General features: G+C 40.3%; 1 protein-coding gene across 1 annotated transcript in view; it reads left to right on the top strand.

Moving 5' to 3' along the window:
* ntsr1 (neurotensin receptor 1 (high affinity)) overlaps nucleotides 1–25,195 on the top strand; it is an 84,167-nt gene extending 58,972 nt beyond the window's left edge. The window contains exons 3-4 of the mRNA XM_084720068.1: nucleotides 11,078–11,162; nucleotides 24,111–25,195. Coding sequence (XP_084576194.1) covers nucleotides 11,078–11,162; nucleotides 24,111–24,366 — 341 coding nt within the window. The 3' untranslated portion in view covers nucleotides 24,367–25,195. The remainder of the gene's footprint in view (nucleotides 1–11,077; nucleotides 11,163–24,110) is intronic.
* The last annotated feature ends 533 nt before the right edge of the window (nucleotides 25,196–25,728 follow it).

Below are 25,728 nucleotides of genomic sequence, written 5' to 3'. Positions count from 1 at the left end.
ATTGGTCAAAATCGGAATCAGCAGGTCCTTAAAAAAAAATCAGAAATTGGAATTGGCCAAGAAAATTGTAATTGGTGCATCTCTAGTACTAACTCAATATTTTAAGACGGGGAGAACTGGGGCGCTACAACTCTCAGACTTCTTGAAATACAGTCATCTTTTGATATATGATATGTGCACTAATTAATAATACAATTGGTGTATTTTCACCAATAAGAACAAGACTGGAATTCTTTTAGATGTCAGACATCACCTGCACTCAAAGCAAAAGTCTATCTCCATTTTTGCAGAAGACTGGGCTGTTATTCTAAGATTTTGATTATTTGAATTGAGTTAAAATTGAGTTTTACATCTACAAATAAAATAGATACAAAAACATGAATATTGTATATCATTTATTATAGCATAATTTTGTAGACTCTAGTAGGAGGACGTTCTCTTTCAAATTAAATTTAAAACACCCAGTGTTTTTATTCCTCTTGAATTTTCAAGCAGTTTTTCACATGATCACTCAGGTGGACAGCGTGCACTGGGGTATTCAGAAGTATGAAATATGTATTTAAGAAACCAATGAATGAAATGATAAAATAATTTGCAATGCAGTTAAACTAATGTTTTGAACATATTCAAATACTGTGTAATAGCTCGCTCCTGACTATTATCTATCATCTATCCTCAAGGCCGCTGAACAAGCGGACCTACTGCGGAGGAGGACAAGTCACCCAGGAGTGCGTTGGAGGTGATGGGTTTGGTGTAGCATGCAGCAGCGATATGAGAGACGACTGATACTGAGGCAGAGGGCTGGATGAGAGGGGGCGGGACAGAAGCAGAGAGTGAACATGGTCAGACTGATGGTGTCGGTTCTGTGTATCTGTGGCTCTGCGGACTGATGCCCTGCGTTTAACTGGGGACCGAGGCACTCAGTTAAGAATGGAAGATCATTGACAGGCCATTTAGCTCTGTGTGTGTGATCTGAATGTGGGGTAGAGGAGATAGGACACATTAAAACTGTGTGTGGCTGCAGGGTGTGTGTGTGTGTTGAGATTCTTAAAGGTTGAGTCCAGCTTGGCTTATGAGACTTTAGAGAAGAACCTACAGTGGATGCTGGTGTTAGAGAGGCAGTTTCAGCAAATCTGATGTTATTCTATATAATTTTTGTATTTTCAACAATCAATCAATCAATCAATCACACACCAACCATTACACATAATGTAACTAATAATTCACTTTTTTTTTTTTTTTTTTTTTTTTTTGCAAAAACTAACTACGTTCTAATCAAATAAATCAATTGATTTACAGGCCAAAAAAATATTCAGCAGATGAAGTATTTTCAAGAATAACAAAGTGGCAGTAACAGTGGCTGAAATATAGCCAGTGATACATGATGTCTAATTTAGTTGATAAATGATTAACTATAATTTCCTCTCAACAAAAAAAAAAAAAAATCAATACTTGGAAATCTAAATTACTCATTATTTGTTACTTTGTCAAAACATTTTATTTAACTGCAAAGGTCTGCTACTATAGAATGACTGGCAACATATTCTTGAGCTCCTCAGTGTGTCTGGCCTTTTTTGGTTTTGTCAAAATTATTCTGCACTTACAACGACTGGCCAGTGGGTGGCAGTGTATGACATGATGCAGTAGCGTCCACTGTGGCGGCTGATGGGCAACTATACCATCATCATAGTCAATCAGTTGATCGATTATTTTTTTGATTAGTAGTTGTTTGTTTTAAAATGTCAGAATATGGTGAAAAATGTCAATTACTGTTTCCCAAAGCCCAAGATGACATCCTCAAATGTCTTGTTACGTGCCCCGACTGGTGGTGAGCGGCTGCATAACACCTTAAAGGCAACAGGCATGAATAAAATATGGATAAATCGTTGAAACAAGAAGCACTTCTGGTGCCGACTAGCGAGGGTGGCGACATTTAATCATGTAGTCGAACGATCGTGTCCATCTCTACTCACAACCCAAAGATATTCAGTTTACTTTCATAGAGGAGTAAAGAAACAAAAAGTACTCACATTTAAGAAGCTGAAATCAGACAATTTTGCCTTTTTTTTTCTTAAAAAAGATACTCAAACCAATTAATCAATTATCAGAATAGTTGGCAGTTAATTTAATAATTGATTAATCATTGCAGCTCTAATCAAAACCCAAGCATATACTAGAAAATGGCCTATAGTAGTTGTAGTCACCACTACACATGAAACCTTGATCTGGAGGATGTTGCTTTGAATTCTGGGGAGAATAACAGGGCTCTTGTAAGGAGCTGCTAGGAAACAAGCAGCCACAAATCACAGCAGTAGTCATAAACATAAAAGCCTGCCTTTGACTATTCAAACACACTGTGACTGAGAGGCAATGCATGATCACGTACCACGGTGAGGTATGTGACAAGCCATATACTTCACTGCAAATCACAATGGCTGCAAGGATAAATGAGTCTATCGTTGCTGTATAATGTGAATGTTTATGCATTTATTTAATGAGTCTTACAGTTCATTCCACTGCAAATACGGCTGTAAACTCAATTTTATGAGGTTGATATCAGGGCTGTGGACGTTTCACAGTCTGTTGACATCACTGGAGCCAGTTGGCAGCGTGTCTCCAAGGACAGCAGTAGAAATACAGCTTTGGTCTTCTAACTCATTGGGACCTTGTGTGGCTCATCTTGACAAAAGGCCAGAGGCATTAACCAGCTTCATAACAGACTTTGTTCTAACTTCCCAAACCTTTTCCCCCCTCCCTGCCCTCCGCTGCTGGTTCCCTCCAAACTAGACTGAAGTTACAATCCTTAATTCAAACTTCTGTGATGTATCCTTTGGTTTTAATGACTTTATTGATTGCCTTTGGATATTTGCTTCCTGGCTAGGTGTTTTCAAGGCTGTGGCCAGGAAGCGGTTGATTTATTTAAAGCCTCTGTCTTCATTAAATTTGAGCCTGGGGCAGTGGGGTGAATAGTCCAAGTTTGGCTGATTGCTGATTCTGCAATTTGAAACTGTTTTTGGGAAAGCCTCAGAATACTTCCTCTTGTGCAGCAGGTAACCTGGACTGATTCAGCTTTGCCAAGACTGCAATTCAATTAACTACAATCTATTGAAACGAGATACAACCCAAAACAGACAATGCATGAGAGACTTGATTCATATATTTAGTCACTTGCTCAGAGAAAACATGCTGTTTTGCAGCCGGCATTACTTAGTTTTCACCTTGATGTGACAAACATCACACAACTTTGTTTCACACAGGAAGACGGTGATGCAGATTTTACAGCTGAGATATTCGCAGCTGTTGTGGTGAGTTGAACAATCAGTGAGCCCATTCTTCCAGAGGCAATGTGAATCCAGTTTCATCGAGGAAAATATATTGACTGTAGTGACCAAGGACAGCGGGGATGAAATTGTATTGACAGAGGTGTGTTGACAGAAGAGACAAGGAGGACAGAGCTCAGGTTTAAAAGACTACAAAACCCCGCAGGACAGTTTGACCTGCAGTCTTCTCATACAATGTCCTGGCTTGCTATCCGATCACAACAGTATGGATGAAATTGTAGAAGTAAGCATCCAGAGCATCTGAACAAATCTTCTGCCTTGATGAAAAGAATTTGTTTTGAAATTTGTTATTGATTTTTGCCTGAGTGTCTGTCTGTCCAATCGTTGTGACCACCATGAGAGAATTTCTTCAGATTTCGCACAACTGTCCAACTCTGGACAATTTGGTTTTCATGAGTCACTGTGACTCAGTAGAGGGCAGATTCCCACCAGGGATCAGATGGTGAAGCACCTGCTGCAATGCCACCACAACTGCCAGATGCAACCAGCTGAGATCTGCAAAGCTCCACCAACATTAACACGACCTCTACATACATTGTCCTGAGCTGAAACAAGATTTTAAACTGAAGCAGTTGTTGATCACTTGCACCCCCTACTGGCCGGTTAGGAAGAGTGAGAAGTCAGCTGTCAGTGTTTGTATAAAACAGAGCAGTCAAAAAAACTACACCAACCAGTCAAGTTACAGTTTACATCCATGTCTGTCCACACTCATATAATGTCTGTAGTGAAGACTTTGATGGAATTCAGTATGGAACTGGACATCATATTGACCTGAAACTTTTTAAGGGATTTTAATGAAAGATATTAAGTGTATTTTTTGGCAAACTGGAAGTTCTCACTATACCTGTGTTTAATGATGCCTCTGATACATTTAATTTCACTTCATATCAGACTTTAAATATAGATCCAAGTTATCATAAATATTCAAACCAGCAGTATTATTTGAATTTGAGCTTGTAGCAAACCGTAACATTAAACACCTTTACCTCTTAAAAATATAATTCAACTCAAATCAAAATTTTAATCAAAGTCTGCTCAATATTTCATCAGCACCGTCTCACCAACACATTCTCCACCCCTGGAGCACAGGGGGAGGACGAGGAGACAGCCAGACTGTGTGATCATCATTGCTTGTAGAAATCCAAGAAGAAGCAAAAGAAATGCAGAACAGAGCGGTAACAGTTGGAATAACATTTCATAATACTGTACATATATCACCAAATACGATCTAAGTTTTGAGATATGTCTAATATCGCAGCAGACTGTGCTGTCACTGAAACGCTGCCGGGTCTGCAGCTGCATACACTCATCCAGCCACCTCACAGGACACACAGTAGTTATACTCCATGTCCTCATTATCAGTCCTGATCACAAAGCAGTCCAAGTTCACCACACAAAACTTAGATAAATGAATTCTGTTCATAAATCTTCCATTTTTTAGATGATATCCTGGTGTGGGGGATACCACTGATTAATGCAATTATGCTGGTGAGGTATGGCAGTATTAGACACACATACCAGGCAGGACTGCACCATCCTGGTACAAATACAAGCTGTGACCACTCTGAAGCTTCTGGCAACCAGCTGCTACCAGCAGGAAATAGCCGACAGGTGTGTGTCGAATATGATTTATGTCAGAAAAGTTTCTTTACTCGGCCTTCCCATGAATCACCTGTAAAGAACCATCAATCAGCAGCTCATTATCATGCAGCAGCATTCATGTGCTGCTTTGCAATGACCGTTTATGGTTTAATCCGTCCGTGTAGGGGGTGGGATGTGAGGCTGATCCACATGCGCAAATTTTCAGGTGGTCTGTGATTTATAAAGACAACATTGACTGCATGTGTGTGTACGCATGGTTTAATACGTCTGACTGTTTTCTACTTTTGTGGGCACATGCACTTTTAGTTTAGGATCCTACACACTGTTTTATACACTGTGTGTCCAAAAAAAAAAAAAAAAAAAAGCCTTGCACTCTAATATTTCGTTGGACCACCTTTAGCTTTGATTACGGCACACATTCACCATGGCAGCATTTTGATAAGCTTGTGTAGTATCACAACATTTGTTTCTGTCCAGAATTGCAAGATCTTGTATTGATGATGGGAGAGTTGGATCACTGTGTAAAGTTTTCTCCAGCACATCCCAAAGATTCTCAGTGGGGTTCAGGTCTGGACTCTGTGGTGGACAATCCATGTGTGAAAATGATGTCTCCTGCTCCCTGAACCACTCATTCACAGTCTGAGCCCCATGAATCCTGACATTGTCATCTTGGAATATGTCCGTGTCATCAGGGAAGAAAAAATCCATTGATGTAAAAACCTGATCATTGATTATATTCAGGCAGTGAGCTGACCTCAGTTTTTGGACACATAACGTTGCTGAACCTCGACCTGAGCAACTGAAGCAACCCCAGATCATAACACTGCCCCCACAGGCTTGTACAGTAGACACTAGGCATGATGGGAGCATCACTTCATCTGCCTCTCTTCTTACCCTGATGCCCCCATCACTCTGGAACAGGGTAAATCTGGACTCATCAGACCACATGACCTGTTTCCATTTCTCCACAGTCCAATCTTTATGCTTCCTAACAAACTGAAGCCTTTTTTCTGATTATCTTCACTGATAAGTGGTTTTCTTAAGACTACACAGCTGTTTAGTCTCAATCTCTTGAATTCTCTTCATATTGTGTGGAAATGTTCTTACTTTCACTATTAAACATAGCTGTGAGTTCTACTGTAGATGCTTCACCACTATCCTTCCAGGTTTTAATAATGTGTTGTAGTTTCATCAGTCTCCTCAGTTGTTTTCTTTGTTTGATGCAGGTCAATAATTTGATCCTTCTGAAACAGAATAACATCTTTTCCACGACCACAGGATATGTCTTCTGACCAGTGTTGGGAAAGTTCACTTTCTACATGAACTAGTTCAAAGTTAAGTTCACAAATTTTAAAATGAACTAGTTCAGTTCATAGTTCATGATTCAAATTTTTGAACTAAGTTCACAGTTCCAAAAATGAACTAGTTCATAGTTGTTTTTTTTTTTCAATATGTTGCTGCGAGCTATTATTTTTCAAAATTATTGCCACAGCCCATATAGAACCACAGACAGCAATTATTTTATCAGTTTTAATGTTCAATGTGCCGTTTCAGGTTTGCTGTTGATGTAACTCAGGTGCCAAACTCAATCACAGAAGGGGCTAAAATTGAAAACACAGTCTAAGTCACGGGCCAAACAGGATTAAGATTTATTGTCTAAAACTGACTATGTTTTATTCAGAAATATGAATTTGAACAGCCAGACTGCAACAACTTTTTCCTCAAAATAAATAAGATTTAATTTTTTTTTTTTTTCAACACTAACAAAGGAAAACGAGAATATTTCAGCTCAGAATATTTCAGCTCACATATCCAGGTGGGGGTTACATTTGAAAATGCTTTTTGTCTGCACACAAGATATCGCACACTTTAATCATGCAAACCCTCAATGGCTGCATTTGACATAAAATATATGCTCATATAATAATATTACAAACCCATCAGCCCATCAGGTACAGATGAACACATTGACTTGCTCAATTTAACATTAAGGCCAAAACACACTGAGAACTTCAATAGAAAAGTCAACTGTAGCTTCTCTGGTTCACTGCAGGCTTCAGATTTAAAATGTAACACCACAGAACCAGTATTTTAGGAAAAGGTTAAACTGCACACTGACACACACTGAGGAGATGAAGAGGAGAGACAGAGTCTGGACTCTTCATCATGACTTACAACAATGCTGCAATTAAGTATTTAAAAGTACACAAATCAGACTTGGAGTAAAAAAGATCGCGCACCACAGAAGTGTACATTAATATTATGATTCATGATCATAAAAAGTTTTTTATATCAAGTCGATACATCTGTCCATATTGACTCTCTCTCTGTCTTATTTTTATTTTTACCTGGTTTCAGGTGGAGCTGCAGTTCATCTCCCTCCTCATATACTTGTGTTTCTTTTTACTGAGTCAGATGTCTAAACAGACAAACCTGTTTACATTGTCGTTTGACAGAAACTCGCGTCTTCGCGACTGCGAGCTGATTTATTTCTCGAGTTGCACGGCAGTTGACACAGTGCATTCTGGGACTTGTAGTATAAGTGGTGGGAGTGCTATTTACCGACGGGCCATTCATAATAGACACATGAAATTATCTTGGGAAATTATATAATTGAATCAAGGCCCACGGGTCACATCTGGCCCACGGGCCTTGAGTTTGACACATGTGATGTAACTGATGTGCGGAGTTGCTTTTTGAAACCCAGCGGGCAAAGTTTGCACAAAAATATAAGATTTTTCCCAGTGCAATCCTCACCGACCTTCTCATAAAACTGTTTAAATGGTCATATGAAGAGTCTGAGGTAGCGCTGCTGCTACATGTTGCTGTTGTTGTCGCCTCCATGCTGCTTTGTGTTTTGATGATGCATGCGGCGGTGCGACACTGTGGTGGCTGGTGTTGCCAGATTGGGTGTTTTTTCTGTTACATATTAAGGCCTGTTTACGGTGTGTTTTAGCCGGGATTTCGCCTGGAAGGCTCTATGGAATTCTGGCACCCTATTGAACGAAGTTAAAATGAATGAGCGTGCCGTTCACAGACACCAGAATGAACGCGTTCACAGTAACGTTCATCAGGCAGAAATACTGTACGTTCAGTTCATGTTCGCCAGAAATATGAACGAGTTCATGAACTATCGTTCAGTGAACGTGTTCAGGCACAACACTGCTTCTGACATGATTGTTTCAGAAATGAGAAGCTCCTCACTGCATCAGTTAGAGTTGAATAACTTGTTACCAGCTGAAACATATTAATCACTGCAGTAATTATACAATGGAAGGATCTGAATTATTTGACTAGTTAAATCCAGGTACTGACCTTTTTTTTTTGGCCAGGCAGTGTAAATAAGACCCCTGAATATAATGATGTCACAATGAAGTTGACCTTTGACCTTTTGGATATAAAATGTCATCACTTAATTATTTAATTCTATTAGATATGTGTGTGGAATTTTGTCATAATTAGGATATGAATGCTTCATTCTTATGATGTGCCTGGAGGGGCTAATTATGATACAATTACACACAAATATCTAATAGAATAAAATTATGAGGTGGTGACATTTTATATCCAACTTCACTGTGACATCATAATGTTCAGCTCTCTATCAGTCCTCTGTCTTCCTCCATAAAAAATAATCTCTAAATGAAGACAGCATGTTTCTCACTGGAAATTTTTCATTGGAATCACACACATTTTGCCATAAAATACACTTAATACTTTAATTAAATCCTTTAAAAGTTTTCAGTATATGTTTTATGAGTACAGACAGACATCTCTAGGCTAATAGCATCAACAGAAGCTAATCTAAGTCAGTAATTTACAAACCTGGTGTCCAACCAGTGTGGTGAGTTTAGACCTGTTTAATAGAACTACTTTGACTTATTAAAAGAACACCCTTTTTTTTAAAGTTTGCTGTTTACTTGGTGTCCATGGCAGGAAACCACATAGGAAGTTATTGTTCTCCAAAACATTGTTACACAGCTGAAGTTTACATAAGAGCATCTGGGCTCTCCAGAACACTACTGGGAGAATGTTTAGCAACTAAGGTAGAGTTGTTTATGAAGAAAACACAGCACTCCATCTGGTGTGAGAAAGACAACATCATCCCAAGTATGGTGGAGGGAGCGCAAAGATCGGGGGCTGCTCTGCTGCCTCAGGGCTCAGACAACTTGCAGTCATTGAGGGGAGGACGAATTCGCAAACCTACCGAGATATCTTACAAGAAAGTGTCGGGGGAGTCCACCAGCTGAAGCTTCCTGGAGGGTGGGTTATACAACCGGACATCAATGACCTGAGACACCAAAGTACATCTACCTGAGAAATCACCTTTAGGAGTGTCCCATTCAAAGCCCAGACCCCAGTCTGGGAGAAATGCTTTGGACAGACCTCAAGTGTGCGAATTCACAGCAGACATCCAAAAACCTGGTGAAACAGTTTCACAAGAAGGAACGGGCCAGAATTCGTTGCAACTGGTGTGCAGACAAGTCCAGTCATTCACTTTTTACAGCCTCTCCTAACCAGAGACATAGACATAAAAGTCATCTGTGTGAGCTTACCAGCTTATTATATATATATAACCCATATTTACATGTAATGTTAGGTGAGACCCCAAGTAGCCATAGTAATTAGGGTTAGAGCAGTATAAAGAGGTCATAAATCTACATATGGAGGAGTTGGGGTGGATGGATGGGTCAAACAAACACAGGACTCTCACCCGGAAGACCAGTGTTTGTCCCCTGTGGGAAAACAAAAGTCAGCGTTGACTTATTTAAAGTTTTAAGTTACTCACATGACTTACATTACATAACATACTTTATTTCAACCCAAACTATGATCTTTTTCTGAACCTAACCCACTGGTTCTGGTGCCTACGTCTAAAATCACTTAAGCCATGTGAACTTGATTGATTGATTGATTGATTGATTTTATTGTCAGCACAAGTCTGAAATTTGTCTTGCGTCACAGCAGCTCCATTTGCAACATCTTCAATGGGAAATATCAGGACAAGAAACAAAATACATATATCCAACATGACATTACAATCACAAAAGTCAAGACAGCAGACAAACAAGACACTACATTTAAAAATATAAACACAGGAGAAGTTTGCATGTTCTCCTTGTGTTCATGTGGGTTCTGTCCGGGTACTCTCTCCCATAGTCCAAAGACGTGCAGCGTAAAAGGTTAATTGATAACTCTAAATTGTCCGTATGTGTGAGTGTGAGTGGTTGTCTCTGTGTCAGCTGTAGACTTGTCCAGGGTGTATCCCGCCTCTTTCCCAATGATAGGCTCCAGCCCCCCCTGCGACCTGTCAAGGATGATGGATGGATGGATTGATCTGGGACTGAACTCTATATTTAATTTTAAAATTGACTGAGTTTTTCAGTCTAACCTGATTGTCGTGGGAACCTGTATCTAAGACAAAGATAAGATAAGATAAGATAGACTTTATTGTCCTGAAGGAAATTTGTCTAGCATAGGCCTTAGGATTCTCTAGATGTTTAATCACAAGGTGCATAATACTGGTAATCTAATTTTGCAAATCTCTGCTGGCTACATCTGGCAGTTGTGGTGGCATTGCAGTAGGTGCTTCACCGTCTGTTGCCTGTCGGTATCTGCACTCTACTGAGTGACCTCCTTTATCTAGCCAGTGTGTTTGTCTACACCTGTGAATTTGATGAAGATCATTTAACATTTTGCAGCCAAATAAAGCAGAAAACCAGGTAATTCCAAAGGTTTTGTTCTCTTTTTCTTGGCACTGTATCTATAACTCCACTCCTACTCATGTGGCTTCAGGCTTCAGTGAAATACAATTCAGAATCATTTTCCACATTGTCACCGGGTTGTTGAGCATGATTGGATGGTGGGTGGCAGATGAACTGTATGACCTTTCAATCAAATGCTCAAAATGTCATTATCTACTTTTGTGGCCTCAACACAAATATGCATATATGGTATTTGATCAAGCCTGATTCTAACACGTTCACATTATAATCCCCTGAACACTCAGCACAATTTGCAAATAAGCCCTTTCATTTTCTGCACTAAACTGATGTTTTTGTGTATATTTTCTTTTCATCCGTGTGCTATATCTTTGCCTTCTGAATCCGTCTCTCTCTCTCCCCTGTGTGCAGGAGCGGTGGTCATTGCCTTTGTGGTCTGCTGGCTGCCCTATCACGCTCGCCGCCTCATGTTTTGCTACGTCTCTGACTGGTCCGAGTGAGTAACGATTCTTCTCAGCCTCTCATGCGAGAGAACCTCCAGTGGTTTGTTTGCTCACTTGATCTCTGCAGAAAAACGCAGATGCTGTATATACAATACAGTACAGTACACACACTCACACACACACACACAGACCTTATCATGAGTGATCGTTACACACTCTTTCACACATGCACAAACCTTACAGCCATCAATTAGAGGGTCATCAGTTAACAGCGTCTGATAAAGAGGAGCAGGGCAGATACATCTTCCTGATTGGACAGCCTTCATTTTACATTCTCATCCTCTCTTTTTTTCTCTAACGATTAGTTCTTCCAAACCATATACTGTTTCCCTAATTAAATCAAACAGACACAATTTCACTGAAATGGATGTTGGTGCTGGGAAAGCCTCTTTCTTCTGCTCTATGTGAAGGATAGACAAACTGTGTGTAAATGTGGGGACGGGAGTTCATACATCTTCTGTAAATACATTGCTACTGTAAAGACATGCGTATTAATATTCAGTAAATCAAGCACACAAACTGCAAGACGTGTGTGTGCTTTCTGCCACACCAGAAACCAAAGCAGAGTTTGGTTCATTTTAGGCAAAAAATGTCAACATGTTTCATTTTTAATTCCCTGTTACGAAGACTTTACATATTACATCGTGGAGGCAGTAATCCTTTTTAAAGGTCGAACAGAAATGCAAATTCATTTTGATTGTGTGGCTGTTTGTTTCGTAGCTACAAGAAATCTGTAAGATATTTATTGTAATAAACCATTAAACGACTGCAGTGTTTCATCAGAGATCGAGGAAACATGTCAAGTTAAAATATTCCGTTCACTCACTTCATGTCTGTTTCACGTTAATTAAGAGTCCTAATTAATGCCAAATTTTCACTGAATGAGTAAGTGTCTGTTAATGAGTCATGAGAAATCATTAATAATCTTGTAGAAGGCATAGATGTTTATAACTGTTAAAATGAGCAAAATGTTAATGGAGTTTGGCAGGCAGGAACACAGGCAGTCACTTAACTCATCTTCCAGAGGGTGTATTTTCAGAGAAGTGGGCTTTTGTTTTCAGGATAACAGGCTCAACTTTTACACGACAGACAATTGACAGTTATAAAGAGCTAATCAACTTACAGTGGAGGACTCAGCGCAGCTTATTATTGTCAGTTTAGAAGGTTGTGTGCATCCTGCTCTCCTGCAGAACTCCTGCAGCTGCCTGTCTCTGCTGTGTCTGGGGAGGAGTGGGTGGGGGGAAACAACCTATTCAGTATTCAGCCTAAGGCACCAACTCACTGGACTGCTATACTCATTTTTGCAGGTACACTGGCTACATGTTGCTCGTGTCAGTGACAGTGAACATTAGTGCTCTGCATGGAGCATGAGGTGTTTGGGACTTTATCATCATAAAGGTAATGAGGTTGCAAGACTAACTTTACCCACTTTGAGGACATTTGTCATCATGGCTACTGGACCCATGATTGGAAAAAAAAGCTAACAGTAGCTAGCTCCCCTCGTTTATACAATGTGGGACAAACGGAATTGAGAAAATATAACATGAACAAAAAGCAATATGTAATAGGAGTTTCCTCGCTTGCTACATTCCACTTTTCAAGTGGGAAACAAACTGATCAGTACAATGGCATCCTCCAAATGTTGAAGAAAAGTGGCGTGTGTCTTAAATCCTTCATGGCTCAGTGGATACCGTGTTCAAAGATGGCGCCTCAAAGAGGCAGGGACTTGAGTCACATGACTTGGACCAGTTGGGTGACTTTAGACTCGTCTTGCAATTCAACCATTTGCTTGTGACTTGACTTGGTGTTTTGACTTGAAAATACCATTGCCCAAGCCCAAACATTAAAATGTCTGTTATTTGATAAGTGTGAATCTAAAAGTTAATTCATTTCCCTTTATCTCCTTAATCGGCGTGAACTTTATTCATTCATAACAGATGTAACAATTTACAACTGTTCAACATTTGAAGTTGAACAAGGCACAGCAAGTCAAGGCTCTGTTTTTATTACATTGCATTTGGTCAAGGCAGGACTTGTTTAGGACTCGAAACTCAAATTTTAGGGCTTGGGACTTGACTTGTAACAAAAGTCCAACGTCTGAGACTGTGGGTCTGAGCCTGCTATTGGCCACCAATTTCAGTCAGCATGCTTCTCTATTACATTATCTGCGTGGTTGTCTTTTATAAGTCCCCGTTGCTATGGGAAAAAACAAAAACAACCTAACCCTAACCTGGCCGCTAACAGTACGAATGTAAGTGAGCTAGCACCTGCTACCTTTTCTTTTGAGAGGATTAAGCCATTTTAATGGCAGGGCTCGCCCCCAACTTGCAGATCTTCCACCCATCTGATGCTATATTGCAGGGGAACCGTCGCTGCACCCTAGGTTTTGCGCCATACAAGACAATTGTGATTGGCTTAAAGAAATACAAACAAGCCAGAGTGTTTTTCTTTACTCTGGCCAAATGATGATGTGCAGAACCAGACCTTTCTCCAGTACACTACACAAGATGTTATGAATGGTGGAACTGACTTCCATTCTGCAGGAATCCCACCACAAACCCGTGACCAGCCCCCGTAAAAATGTCGGTCTCTACTGCAGGATCGTCACTTTAGAGAGGAGAACTCAAATATCCATGCAGCTTTGTTGCGCTAGAGTCAGATAAGAGAGCAAATCCGAGAAAAATGAGCAGTAGCAGTTTCCCAGCGTTCAAAGTAAAAATGATTGGAAAGAGAGCATTTTATTTGATGCTTTAGACATGCATGAAACAACACAGAGTGCCTGCAATATTGTTTTTGCAATCAGTGGGAGCATGTGTCTCAGATAAGACCGTGACATGTTTCTTATATCGCAGGCTGAGAAAGAAGCGCTGAGCCTGAAACGTATTTCTTATCTGCCTGCTACTGTAGATGAAAGCTGCTCAAACTGTCTGCACTTTTTTAATGCCCTTCTGTTTATTTGTGCACAGCTACGGTTTTTTCTATTTTTGTGAGGACGGAGCAGGCAATCTTTGTTTCCTTTCAATTACACGCTGACACATTTTTAAATATTTTGAGCTCCAAATTTCTATTTACCTGGGAGGCAACAAACGTGTAATAATACTCAGATTAGTTACATTATTCATAAGGAACTACTGTGGTTATTGTATCGCAACACTGAGCAACTACTTGCCACGGAGCACTGGTTGTACAAATGTGAGCAGCCGTTGTAATAAGTGGATTATGTTAATATTGTTCTGGTGTGTTGATGTGTGTTTTCTGTATCTTGCCTGCAGCGGGGCCATTATTGAGAAGCAGCCACTGTTATTATTCTCCCAGTAGTTTTTTTTGCTACAGGCACCCAAGAAACCGCAGGACACAGCATCAGCTTGAGCGGCATAAACACGGGTCAGCTCTCCTGCAGCATGAAGGGACGGCGTCCTTCAATTTAGCTACATTTCAGATGTAAAAGGGAAACATTGTTCTGAATGGTAAAGGGTAACAATGATATAAAGTCGCTCAGTCAAAGTCAGTTGCAAGGATTTCCAGAAAATTAGATTTTTTAAAATTCTACACTCGTCTGTCCTTAGCTATTAATTTTGTTAAGAGACTTGCAGAGATAAACAACGGAGACAGTGAAGGAGTGGAAGGGATGACTAAAGCAGCGTCGTGTTGGTCTATACTTATGTTTGGCTGGACCACGGTAAATGGAGGCCAGCCCTTTAAATGCTAAAGTCTGCCCTGACTGAAAAAAAAACAATCATGCATTACTTTACTTCTTCATTTAAGTGATTTACTGTGTCCAGCTTAAACAAAGGTTTACAATTGGGAGTGGACAGTCCTTAAAATTTGTGTAAAAGAAGTTTTTCCTCTCAATATATGTTGGAAATAGTTGCTGAAAACATGTGAAAACACTGAGAACTATGTAGTCCTGAACGCTGGAGGCCGTTAAACTGATAAACTGATTTCTGTGTTTGGGATTTTTTGAGCAGACCTGAAACATGGCTTGGTGACGTGACGGAGCCATTGATCCCCAACAAAAATGAACATACCTTCAGTGACTCTCTCAGTCCAAATCAGCTCAGCAGTTCACTTCAGCTCACTTCAGTTCCAACAACCGAACAGAAAAAAAAATACCATCCTGTCACCGTCCTCTGGCTCTGGTGGCTCAAACATGTCTGGACATGTCCAATAAAGCTGCTAGACGAAGCGTCTGTGTTTCAGGTTGTTATAAGTCATAGTCTCAGGCTTGCCAGGTTTGCATTTTTTTTCTGTGGAATTGTGCTACTGTTGAAATATTGCTGTGGGATCATTTTTTTGTCCGCTGGTTGAGTGGACCTATTTTGCATGCATATTACATTAATAATATCTATAAATGCACATCCATATTTCCAAATGAAATAATTTATTTATGCTACCAAACTGACTTCAGATCAGCATGCACGCACACAGCACTGGCACAAGTCACAGGCATGGCCACATAAACACACACAAACATGATGCTCTCTGCCTGCAGGCGCCAGTTTTATTGGATGTTGGGCTGGTTTTGTCACACAGACCAGGCAAACCTGGTCATAGTGGTATTTGACACTGAATCAGTATCCCTGCAAAAGAAAAGGTAACAGCTACAAGCTTGTGTGCATTTGTACCATTAGCAACCCAGGTCATTTTCAGCGTGCAGGTTGCTGTCACTTCTTGTGAAAGCGTGTAGTGATGTCAGCTGAAACCAAGCAACCAATGGCAGGCTCATACCTAAAGTGTGCATCGAGTGAGTCAGACTATAGCTGTGCTGTTGCTAAATATGGCAATTAACCAATTTTAAATTGATCAATCGTTTCCATCCTTACTGGGCACACAAGTCCTGCATTGTGTCACTCAGTATGTGTGTGTGTATTAGAGCTGCAATGATTAATCGAGTCATCAATTATTAATCAATTCTTAAATTATCACCAACGATTTTCATAATTGGGTATTTTGGGTCCTGTTTTAATAAAACATGTCCAACTTTTCTGATGTCAGCATCTTAAATTGTATTATTTTCTGGCTTTAGACAACATTTTTTGACGGACCAAACCAACTGATTAAAAATCAATTAATAGAGAAAATAACCAAAAGCTTAATCGATGATGAAAATAATAATGAGTTGCAGCCCTAGTGTGTATACAGTGGTCCCTGACAATAAATCAAACACTGTTTGTACGTGAGACAGTGACAGACACAGGGCTCCGGTTTCCTCAATCAGCAGCGCTGTGTGCAAATAACAGAAGCGGGGAGCTCTTGGTATGTTGACTGCATTCTGCTGATTTTATGCCAAGGAGCAGCCAGTGCAGATGGATGTGGACTGGGATTAGGGAGGGTATCAGTCAATGTGGCTGGTAGCAGTCACGACCAGTCAAATATTTTGCTTCTCTTTCCTGGTAATAGCTGCCGTCTCTCATGAATTCACGACGGGGAGATGGGTCCTGCACAAATCAGATGGAACAGACTAATATCGCCACATTTGAAAATGCTGCACCTGCGGTCCGCAGTTTGTGTAATTATCATGAAAAAATGACAACTGCTTGAGGGATTCTTATCAAAGTCCAAATTCTAGCAGAGCAAAGAGAAGCTCACGGCTCGTGTGTCATCCTCTATTACATAAACAGAGCCCGCAGAATTACCTGAGGATATATAATGAAAAGGTCATGTTCAATACTAGCCCTGTTGTCCCTTTCAGTCCTGTCCTCATTCATCTTTAATGGTGTCCCTGAATGCAGACAGACACACACACGATTGACTTTCTGCACACTTCAGTGACCCTTGTCTATTGCGAGAGCAGAACAGATCGATACAGTGGATTCTAGTAACTGAGATGACGCTCGGGAATATCTCCCCTATGTGTTAGGACATATTGATGTGTTATGACTTATAACCTTTTGGCTTTTCCTTTATCGTGCGTTGTTTGCGTGAGTAAAGTTGTCTTATCTTCTTGTTTCTGTGTTGCATGCCCTCTTATTTAGTATCCATTTATCCACGCTTTGCCTGTGCAGAAGAAATACAACACAGTCTGATCTCAAGAGAGACAAGTTGGTGGTTGAATCACCTATAATGAAATGGGAACATGACCACTAGGGTTGGGCAATTGACAGAATATATCGCCTATTGATGATGAATCCATCGCCGGTTGATTTTAAAAAAATTTAACTGATTTTTGGGGCAGTATTTGTCATTTTATTTTGCTAACGTAATGGTCTGCAGAGAGGCAGCCGCCGCTCCATGCTCTGATCTCACCCAGTGGCACAGGACACACCCACTCAGCCGACCATAGAGCGAGCTGAGCTGGGTTACAAGTGAGAGGAAAACAGCCTGCGGAGTCAGACTTTTTTCACTGTTGTCACACTGTGAATTAATGATTTATTTCGACCAAACCAGAGTTGGTGATTGTTGGAAGAGTTGACAGACTAATAAATGAAGCTCAGTGTAAGTTCAATCAGGAAGACCTTCTATTACACTGCCTTCATTCACAACTTACTCCGTCTCTCTCCTCCTATTCCCTCTAATCAGCTGTTTGTGGGCGTTCACCTTCATATTTACTATCCAATCAGATTTTGCCACGGTCATGATAGCCAGTCAATTTGCTGCTGCCAAACTTTAAATCATCTCTGTCTTTGCTCCATCAGTTGTCATTCAGTCAGTTGCGCGACCCTCCTCCACCCCTCTCTCCTCCAGTCATTGGACCCAGGTAGCAGAAGATGTTCACCTCCATCCTCCCTGACGTCCTCTCCTCCAGTCTTCAGGTCCAGGCAGCAGGAGTCTGGAGCCACTTCACCTCACCAGTCTCTGCTTTGCACCTCTTCACCACCACCAGTGTCTAGACCCCAGGAGGTTCTCTTCTCTACAGCTTCATCACCCCCATTTATATATGTGCTTATTGTTTCACCTCAATGGGGTCTAACCACCAAAGACGTTTCATGTTTCTTATATCATACATGTGTCAATAAACCATTTTCTTTTACTCTTAGTCTCTCCTCATTGAAAGACGGTTTTGGTGAGTTTTACGGGTTTTTCTGTTGTGTTTGAATTGAGTTGAGTCAGTTAGTTTGGTAAAGATCAGGACGTAACATACGGAATTTGACGCTTGCGCACATCTCTGAGTTGAGACTGGAGAGGACAGGGGGAGGTGGGAAGGGGGGACGAAGATATCGTCAATCGCCGATGGACGGGCTGAAGAAGATCGTTTGGAAATTTTTAACATATCGCCCAACCATAATGACCACAAAAATCGCATATGTTCTTTGGGAAATCACTGATCTGGTGCTCCACCTGTGCAGCTGCATATCAATCTAAAGTTAAAATTAGTTTTTGCAAAGAAATTAGTATGTGGGCCATTCTGCAAAAATGGTTCAAAGTCAGAGTGGTAAACATCCAGTGTCCAGGTACATATTATTAGTAACTGTACAGTCAATCCACAGACTGTCCCAGAGGAACATTTTTCTTCATCTTAAAAGAAATAAATGAGATTATTACTATATTATTTATATATTTTGAGCTCACTGAAGTCTCATTTATTTCTCCTTGACAACCATTTGGAGCAACAAGACTTTAATTTGACCACTGAGACCAAATTTAAGATCTCATTTAAGACAACCGAGTTTTCTTTTAGATCTCACTGTTATCTTAAGAGCTGATAATTTAAGACAAAGATCAGTGCAATGAGACAAAAAATAACATTTTAAAATTCTAAGTTGGGCTCAAATTAGTTTCGGGCTGAGACGAGACAAAGGGAATTTCTCAGGGGGCCGAATTTAAAAAGTATGAGAAAATGGCCAAAGTCTCATATTGGTCTTAAACTGAGCTCATGACGAGATCTTATTTTAAACTTTTCCTTTCCTATGTCAGAATATTTTTCCTCACCCAAAATTTGTCACTATGGAAACACAATAATAAATGTCACAATAAGAAGGTCTGAACCAAACACTGCAATAACATCTTTGCTAATAATTTTTAATATTTTATTTTTGACAAAACATCTCATGTTTCAGTAGTGACTGTTTTTGTCATGTTTCAGCTGGTATTTGTCACATTGATTTACCAAAATTCTAACTTTTATTACTGTGATAAAAACATGTTTTTCACCATAGTAAAGGAATAAGTGTTCTCTTTTATCAAAACCGAAACATCACCATCATGTTTCAGTAGTGACAGTTTTCTCAAATATGATAATCAACACATGGTTAGTTAACACAGTTTTCTGGAGTAGCAACCAAAAAAAAACGCACAAAAATTCCTTAATTGCAGAAAATAGTTGTAAGATCATTTTAAGAGCAGCAATGGAAAAATTACAGAAATAACTGTAGTGTCTTTTTCATGAGTTGAAATTTAGGGATTAGTTCGGGACAGCTATCTCCAAATTCAACATACCCTACAAATGATGATTTTATATATGTTAACATTACTGCTATTTCAAATATCATTTTGGATTATAGTAAGTAAAGAGATAATCATAGTGTAAGAATGTAAAAGACGAAACATAAGTTATGTAACATGTTAGAAACAGAAATGTTTTGAAATTTTGACTTTTTTATGTTCAAACTGAAAATACGCTTGAAAACAGGTGAAGGAGAAACTGACGATCTGTTGAAATAACATTCACACAAACTAAACCTCTGCAGACTGTGTTTCTGTACTGTGGATGTATGACCAACATGGCCGGTGTTCTGTTGAGATGTGCTACTCAGCGGTTCTCCGGGTCGAGGGTTAGGGTTAGGGTTACTCTGCTATTGATTTGTGCTATGGTAGCGTTTTTTTCAACAAGGCAGCATAAATCAACAGAATATTGGCTTTCAAATGTCAATCAACTGAGGCTTAAAGCTCAGATTCTGTTTCCACAAATGTGTCCAAAACTGCCTTTATGTTCTTTTTAAAACTGAAAAAAAAAAAACATAACAGCTGCAGACAACGTGCATTTTCCCACTTCAGCCTCTCCATTACACAGACTCTCTTGGTTTTAACGCACTTATATGTTGTCATCTCCTTCATTCTTCCCTCATCCTCCACTTGTTTCTCCCTCTCTCGGCCCCCCTCCCTTCTCCTTCCCCATCTTATGTAATCTTTATATCCTTAATGTCCCTCCTCTCCTGCTGTGTCGCTTAATCCTCCTCTTCCCTCTCCTCTCCAACAGCAACCAGAGGGCGAGCCAGATCAGTTAGTTGAACACATAGATTTAAACCTTGTGTATTAAAGAACACACAGTAACTATATACTGATACAGATAAAATGATTTATTTTTTGTAGTTTAAAATATAGGCCATCACAATTCCATGTGGCATTGCAAATGAAATGAATGTGCTCTGTTTTATAAAGAATTGACACTGCAGTGTGGTTGTCCATGCAGGGAAAAATATGATTTTATGTCCCCTTAACAGCTGAAGAAGATCTGTACCACACAGACTTCAGAGAGCCACTCTCGCTCTTCATTCTGCTTCTAATTAATTTCAGTATAGAGAGTATTTGCCTCGCCTTGCTGTCCTCTTTCTGTGGCTTTGACAGCATTAATAAAGCCAGAGGCTGATTAGAAGTCCCTCCTATACAAACTTGGACACATTTTCTCAATGGCTGATCTGTTAATGACATTGGAAGCATTTCTGCTGGCTAATCACCAAGGCCTAAAATGAGCAGTGACATCTACAGAGAAGATTATTGGCTTATTGTAATACATGCTCACCAGCCAATAGTGCCAGGCATCACTCTCTCTGGTTTGCCCAAAAAAAACAAAAAACAAAAAAAACAATCGTAGTCTGTCAAAATCGTCTGCCCAGAGGAACAAAGTGAGATGTGAATTCCACTCTCATTATATGATGGTAGCAAAGCTCCGAAGCTTGTGTCACTCCTATGAAGCGCACTGTTTCAACACATTATGCCACGTGACTGGTAGTGTCACATAGCCAGACCTCTCTCCACAGCAGTTGGCACTGGAGAAAGGTCTGGCTCCACATACACATGTTCTGCTACAGACGAATCCTTCGACCGCTTTGTGTGGTCCGCCATCTTCCAGCACCGCCGCATGTCATGCTGTCACTCTCAGCGTCTGCTGGCTGGGTCTAGAAGGGAACCCCAGATTTGCGAGACTCATGGTTTTGGTAACTGATGAAGGTTCCTTTTAGGATGGTGACATTAAGGTTCCTCAGTGTTAGTTAGACTTTGGTTGAAACAATAGGCAGAGATGAATAATGAAGAAGAGAAAAATGGACTGCCTCCACCACATTTAATTGAGGAAGTACTGTTTTAAAAAATATATATGAATTAACATTTTTTATCCAGTATTGAAGATTTTCAGGAACAAAGTTTTTTTCTGTTAATATTTTTGATCCACTCTGACACATGGTGGTCCTCTGTACACTCAGTGAGTCTCTATAGAGTCTCTGCTCTCAGACAGCAGCTGTCTTTATCAAATAAAGGTTTCTGTATTTTACAATCTATTTTTTCCATAGTTGAAGTTTGACACGACTTTAGGAGCAGCTGAACTGGTTTATCCAGACTTCATAGATATTGTTGTCAAAAGTAATTTTACATATAAAGTAAGCATAAGGTAGAAAATCTAAAACTTTTTATGACAGCTTGCATTCATTTGCGCTCATGATGTAGGGAGACGTCAACGCAGCAATGGCAGCTAGTACTTCACTGGATTCGTCTATAGGGGAAAAAACACCCTGCCTTGTTTGCATTTCTTTAAACCAATCACAAACGTCTTGGGCGGTGCTCAGCCCAGGATGCAGCAACGTCGCTGCTGCTGCAAAATAATGTTGAGGGAGAACTTGTTGTGGTGGAACATTTGCACATCGGGAGGTGAGCTCTGGCATTAAAAGGACTACATCCCTGCAAAAGCTCAATGCCACTTGAAACAAGTGACCAATGGCAGGACCAGTCAGTCAGACTATGTGACGGATAACATCTGAAGCTTCAAATGTCAGTGGTGGTTCAGAGAGAGCTTCATCCAGCTTGATAGCTTTTAAAGTTTAAGAGCTGAACTTTGTTGTTCACAGAGGAGAGCAGAATAATTGAGAAATGTAGGCAACATTAGAGAGACAATCATAAATATGAGAACATGTCTCTGTGATACCATGCAATAATGTTATAAAAGTGATTTCATTTAATTTAATTTAGTGAATATCATTCTCCAATCACATCACATCGCAACTCGTATGTGATATCACACAAATATCAGCCATTAAATTTGAAAACATGAAACTACATCTGTGCATTTATGTTTGGTGTCCCCTGAAACATTTAATGTCTAGGCGTTTTGAACAATGCATGATTATTTTGCTGTCATGTTGCACAATAACATCTATATTTAATGCAGCACTTCTAACCAAACTAGGCTGACAGATTTAATAACATGCAGGCCTGCTGGGCTTTTTTTGCACACATATGAGACTAAAACTATTCATATTCAGCGAGGTGTGATGATGCTTCGGCCCCAGTCTTGGAGGGCCGCTATAGCTTCTTCAAACCAGCGGATGTCACTGTGTTTGCTGCCTGAGTGACTGACTTTGAAGCCTCAAAGCTTTGAATCTTTTTCGGCACAAACAGAGAGAAAGTTGCAAAGCTTCATGGGGCTTTATCTGCCCATCACTACTAACCACTAACATGGCTAGTCAGCGCGGGAACAAGCTAGTACTAGTAAGTGGCAACAGCTCTCCAAGCTAACTTGCCGGATCGGGTACTGGTCTTATTTAAATTTATACGGTACTGATACTGGTACCAGAATTCAGTACCAGTACCTAACAGTACCTTTTTATGATACTTGACTCTCACCATAATAACTAAAATGCAATTGTGATTGTTAACTTTTTTTTAAGTCAAAACAATTTCAACAGTGTTATTTATTTAGAATATTTTCTTATTTATTTGCAGAATTTCATATGCCTCACAAAATAAAACACTTCCCTCTCCCATCTCAAACCTGTCCCTACAACTTGTTGCATGTCAGTTAGTCACCAGGGCAACGGTGTTGTTTGTGTTATGGAGGAAACACATGATTTGTGGTTAGCACCACTGTGCTTCATACTGTAATATTTCCTTGATTGTTCACAATTCACAAATATTGGATTCATACTAAGGTTTTGAAGGTACTAATAAATCTCACACACTGCTGTGGCATAGTATATATCATGTTGGTAAGGAGTTTCAGACACAGCCAGAAGCTGAGTGATGCTAAGGCTAATGCTAGTGCTGGTAAAAAAAAAATGCTAGGCTAACCAGGACAGTTTTCACAGTAAAAAAGACAAGTTATCTCCAACAACATGCCAGGTTGAAAGAAGTCATTTACACCAAGTTTTTAGCCTGAATCTTCACTGTAGATCCTAAACTTGGAGCCACATTCATGTTCACATGCACACCATCTGGACTGAGTGTGTGTGGTGGGACCGTGTGTGCGTGCAAGTGAACAGCATGTCGGGGCTTTAGGAGACTTGGATTACACCAGATGAGGTTTTCTTCCAGTTGTTTTTTTTTTTGGTTTGAAAGCTGCTGGATGGTTTCTTGCAGTTTCGTGTGGAGTGTTGGACTATTGCTCACACAGTTTTTCACAAAGTGGTGAACCTAACCCAGACCAAGCTTGTGAATGACTGAGTCTTTCAAGGACGCCCCTTTAAAACCTGATCATGATACAGTCACCTGTTACCAATGAACCTGTTTACTTGTTTTTTTGAGCATTCTACAACTTTCCCAGTCTTTTGTTGCTCCTGTCCCAACTTTTCTGAAATATGCTGCAGACATCAAGTTGTATTGTACTGAATTGACAGCAGGTGGAAAAGTTTTTGCAAATCATTGCATTCTTCAAAACTACTTAGGTTTAGGAAAAGCTCATGTTTTTTTCTCTGCACTATGATCTCTGCAAATCCTTGCCATCCTCCAGATACACAAGTGGCCACTTCTCTGATGTTCAATATATTAACGTTTCTCTGTCCTCTGGTTCCTCACAGTGACTTGTATGACTTCTACCACTACTTCTACATGCTGACCAACGTCCTGTTCTACGTCAGCTCGGCCATCAATCCGATCCTCTACAACCTGGTGTCGGCCACCTACCGCCAGATCTTCTTCTCCACGCTGCGCTACTTCTGCGTGCCCTGCCGCCACACGCCCAGGAGGCACCCCCACCCACTGACACGCCACTCCATCAGCATCTCCAGCAACCACACCCTCTCCACCAACATCATCAAAGAGACGGCATACTGACCGGGCTGCGGTGGAATACACTCTCTCATGTTGTATAAACCCACAGGTCCAACCTCGTCAAGGAGATTCGGGTGCCGGTTCGGAGACTGTTGCCACAGGCTGATCCAGTACTGGGGTCATGTGGGTTCAAGTGCCCACTCTGACGCCACTGTGATTTCATTTCAGATGCACATTTTATTAGATGTTAGTGTGCGTTGTGTCTCGATTCAGTACATGAGTTTGTGAAATCAAAAAACAAAATATGACGATGGAAGCATGAAAAAAGGACGGGCAGATGGACATAAACAGAGTGACAGAACATCTTTTAAAATGTAAGTGTTTTATATACAGTATATTTCTATGTACGTGTTTTTATTGGACCAATCATTCACAATTGCTTGGTGCTGTACAGTGTAAATGACTCTACTGTTTAATGTGTTTTTTAAAGGGACAGTTCACTCCAAAATCAACAAATTCGTATTTTTCTTCTATTTATCCATCTAGATTTTTTATAGTGTTAGTTGCAGAGCTTTGGAGATATCAGCCGTCGAGATGGCTGCCTTCTCTTCAACATAATAGGACTAAATGGCACCAAAAAAAGTAATTTTTTTGCAATAAAATCTTTCAGAACTACTTTGTTTCTACAAGAAAAAAGTAGTTCCTTCATGAATTCTTCTCACAACAAGGTCTGTGGATTATGTTGAGATCATGATTTTTGGAAAGAGACACACTTTGAGCACCATAAGCCAACCACCATTTAGAGGGCTTTCGCACTAGAGACTGAGGCATGGATCCGGGCACACTCGACCCCGAAGTCCAGTGCACTTGATGAGTGTGAACGCTGTGTACCTGCCGGGGCGTTCGTTGATCCGTGCCCGTGTCCATTTCAAAAGGTAGCCTGGAGTACGGTTTGTGCGTGCACAGGTGTGAAAGCAACTGGACCAGTAGAGCGGCAGCAGCAAAGCAGCTCTCAACGCCGCCTGTATCCTCTGGAACTTGCACATTCGGGCAGCATGGGCCCATCTATTCCTCTAAGAGAAAGACGCAGCAAGGCAGGCGAGGGGTTGTTGTCGTCATTGACAACGTCTTTAAAACATTAACAATAGCAAGCATATTATGAAGACATCTGTATGACATCTGGCATCTTCTGATTGGCATTTGCACTCTGGCATGGTACAAAGCAATCATACCTGGAGTGAAAATGCTTTTAGTCCCATTATATTGTAGAGAAGGCAGCTGATATCTCCAAAACTCTGCAAGTCACCCAAACTATCTAGATGGATAAGTAACACTACAGTCCAGGGGAAAACTCTATTTTTGATTTTGAGGTAACTGTCCTTTTAAGCATCAAGTTAGACAACTCGTGAAAGTACTTTCTCTGTA

The sequence above is a fragment of the Lutjanus erythropterus genome, chromosome 6, assembly GCF_056507025.1.
Source record: "Lutjanus erythropterus isolate fLutEry1 chromosome 6, fLutEry1.hap2, whole genome shotgun sequence".
NCBI classification, from domain to species: Eukaryota; Metazoa; Chordata; class Actinopteri; order Lutjaniformes; family Lutjanidae; genus Lutjanus; species Lutjanus erythropterus.
The sequence above is the reverse complement of the archived record's forward strand: the minus strand, read 5'-3'. Positions and strand labels throughout refer to the sequence as shown.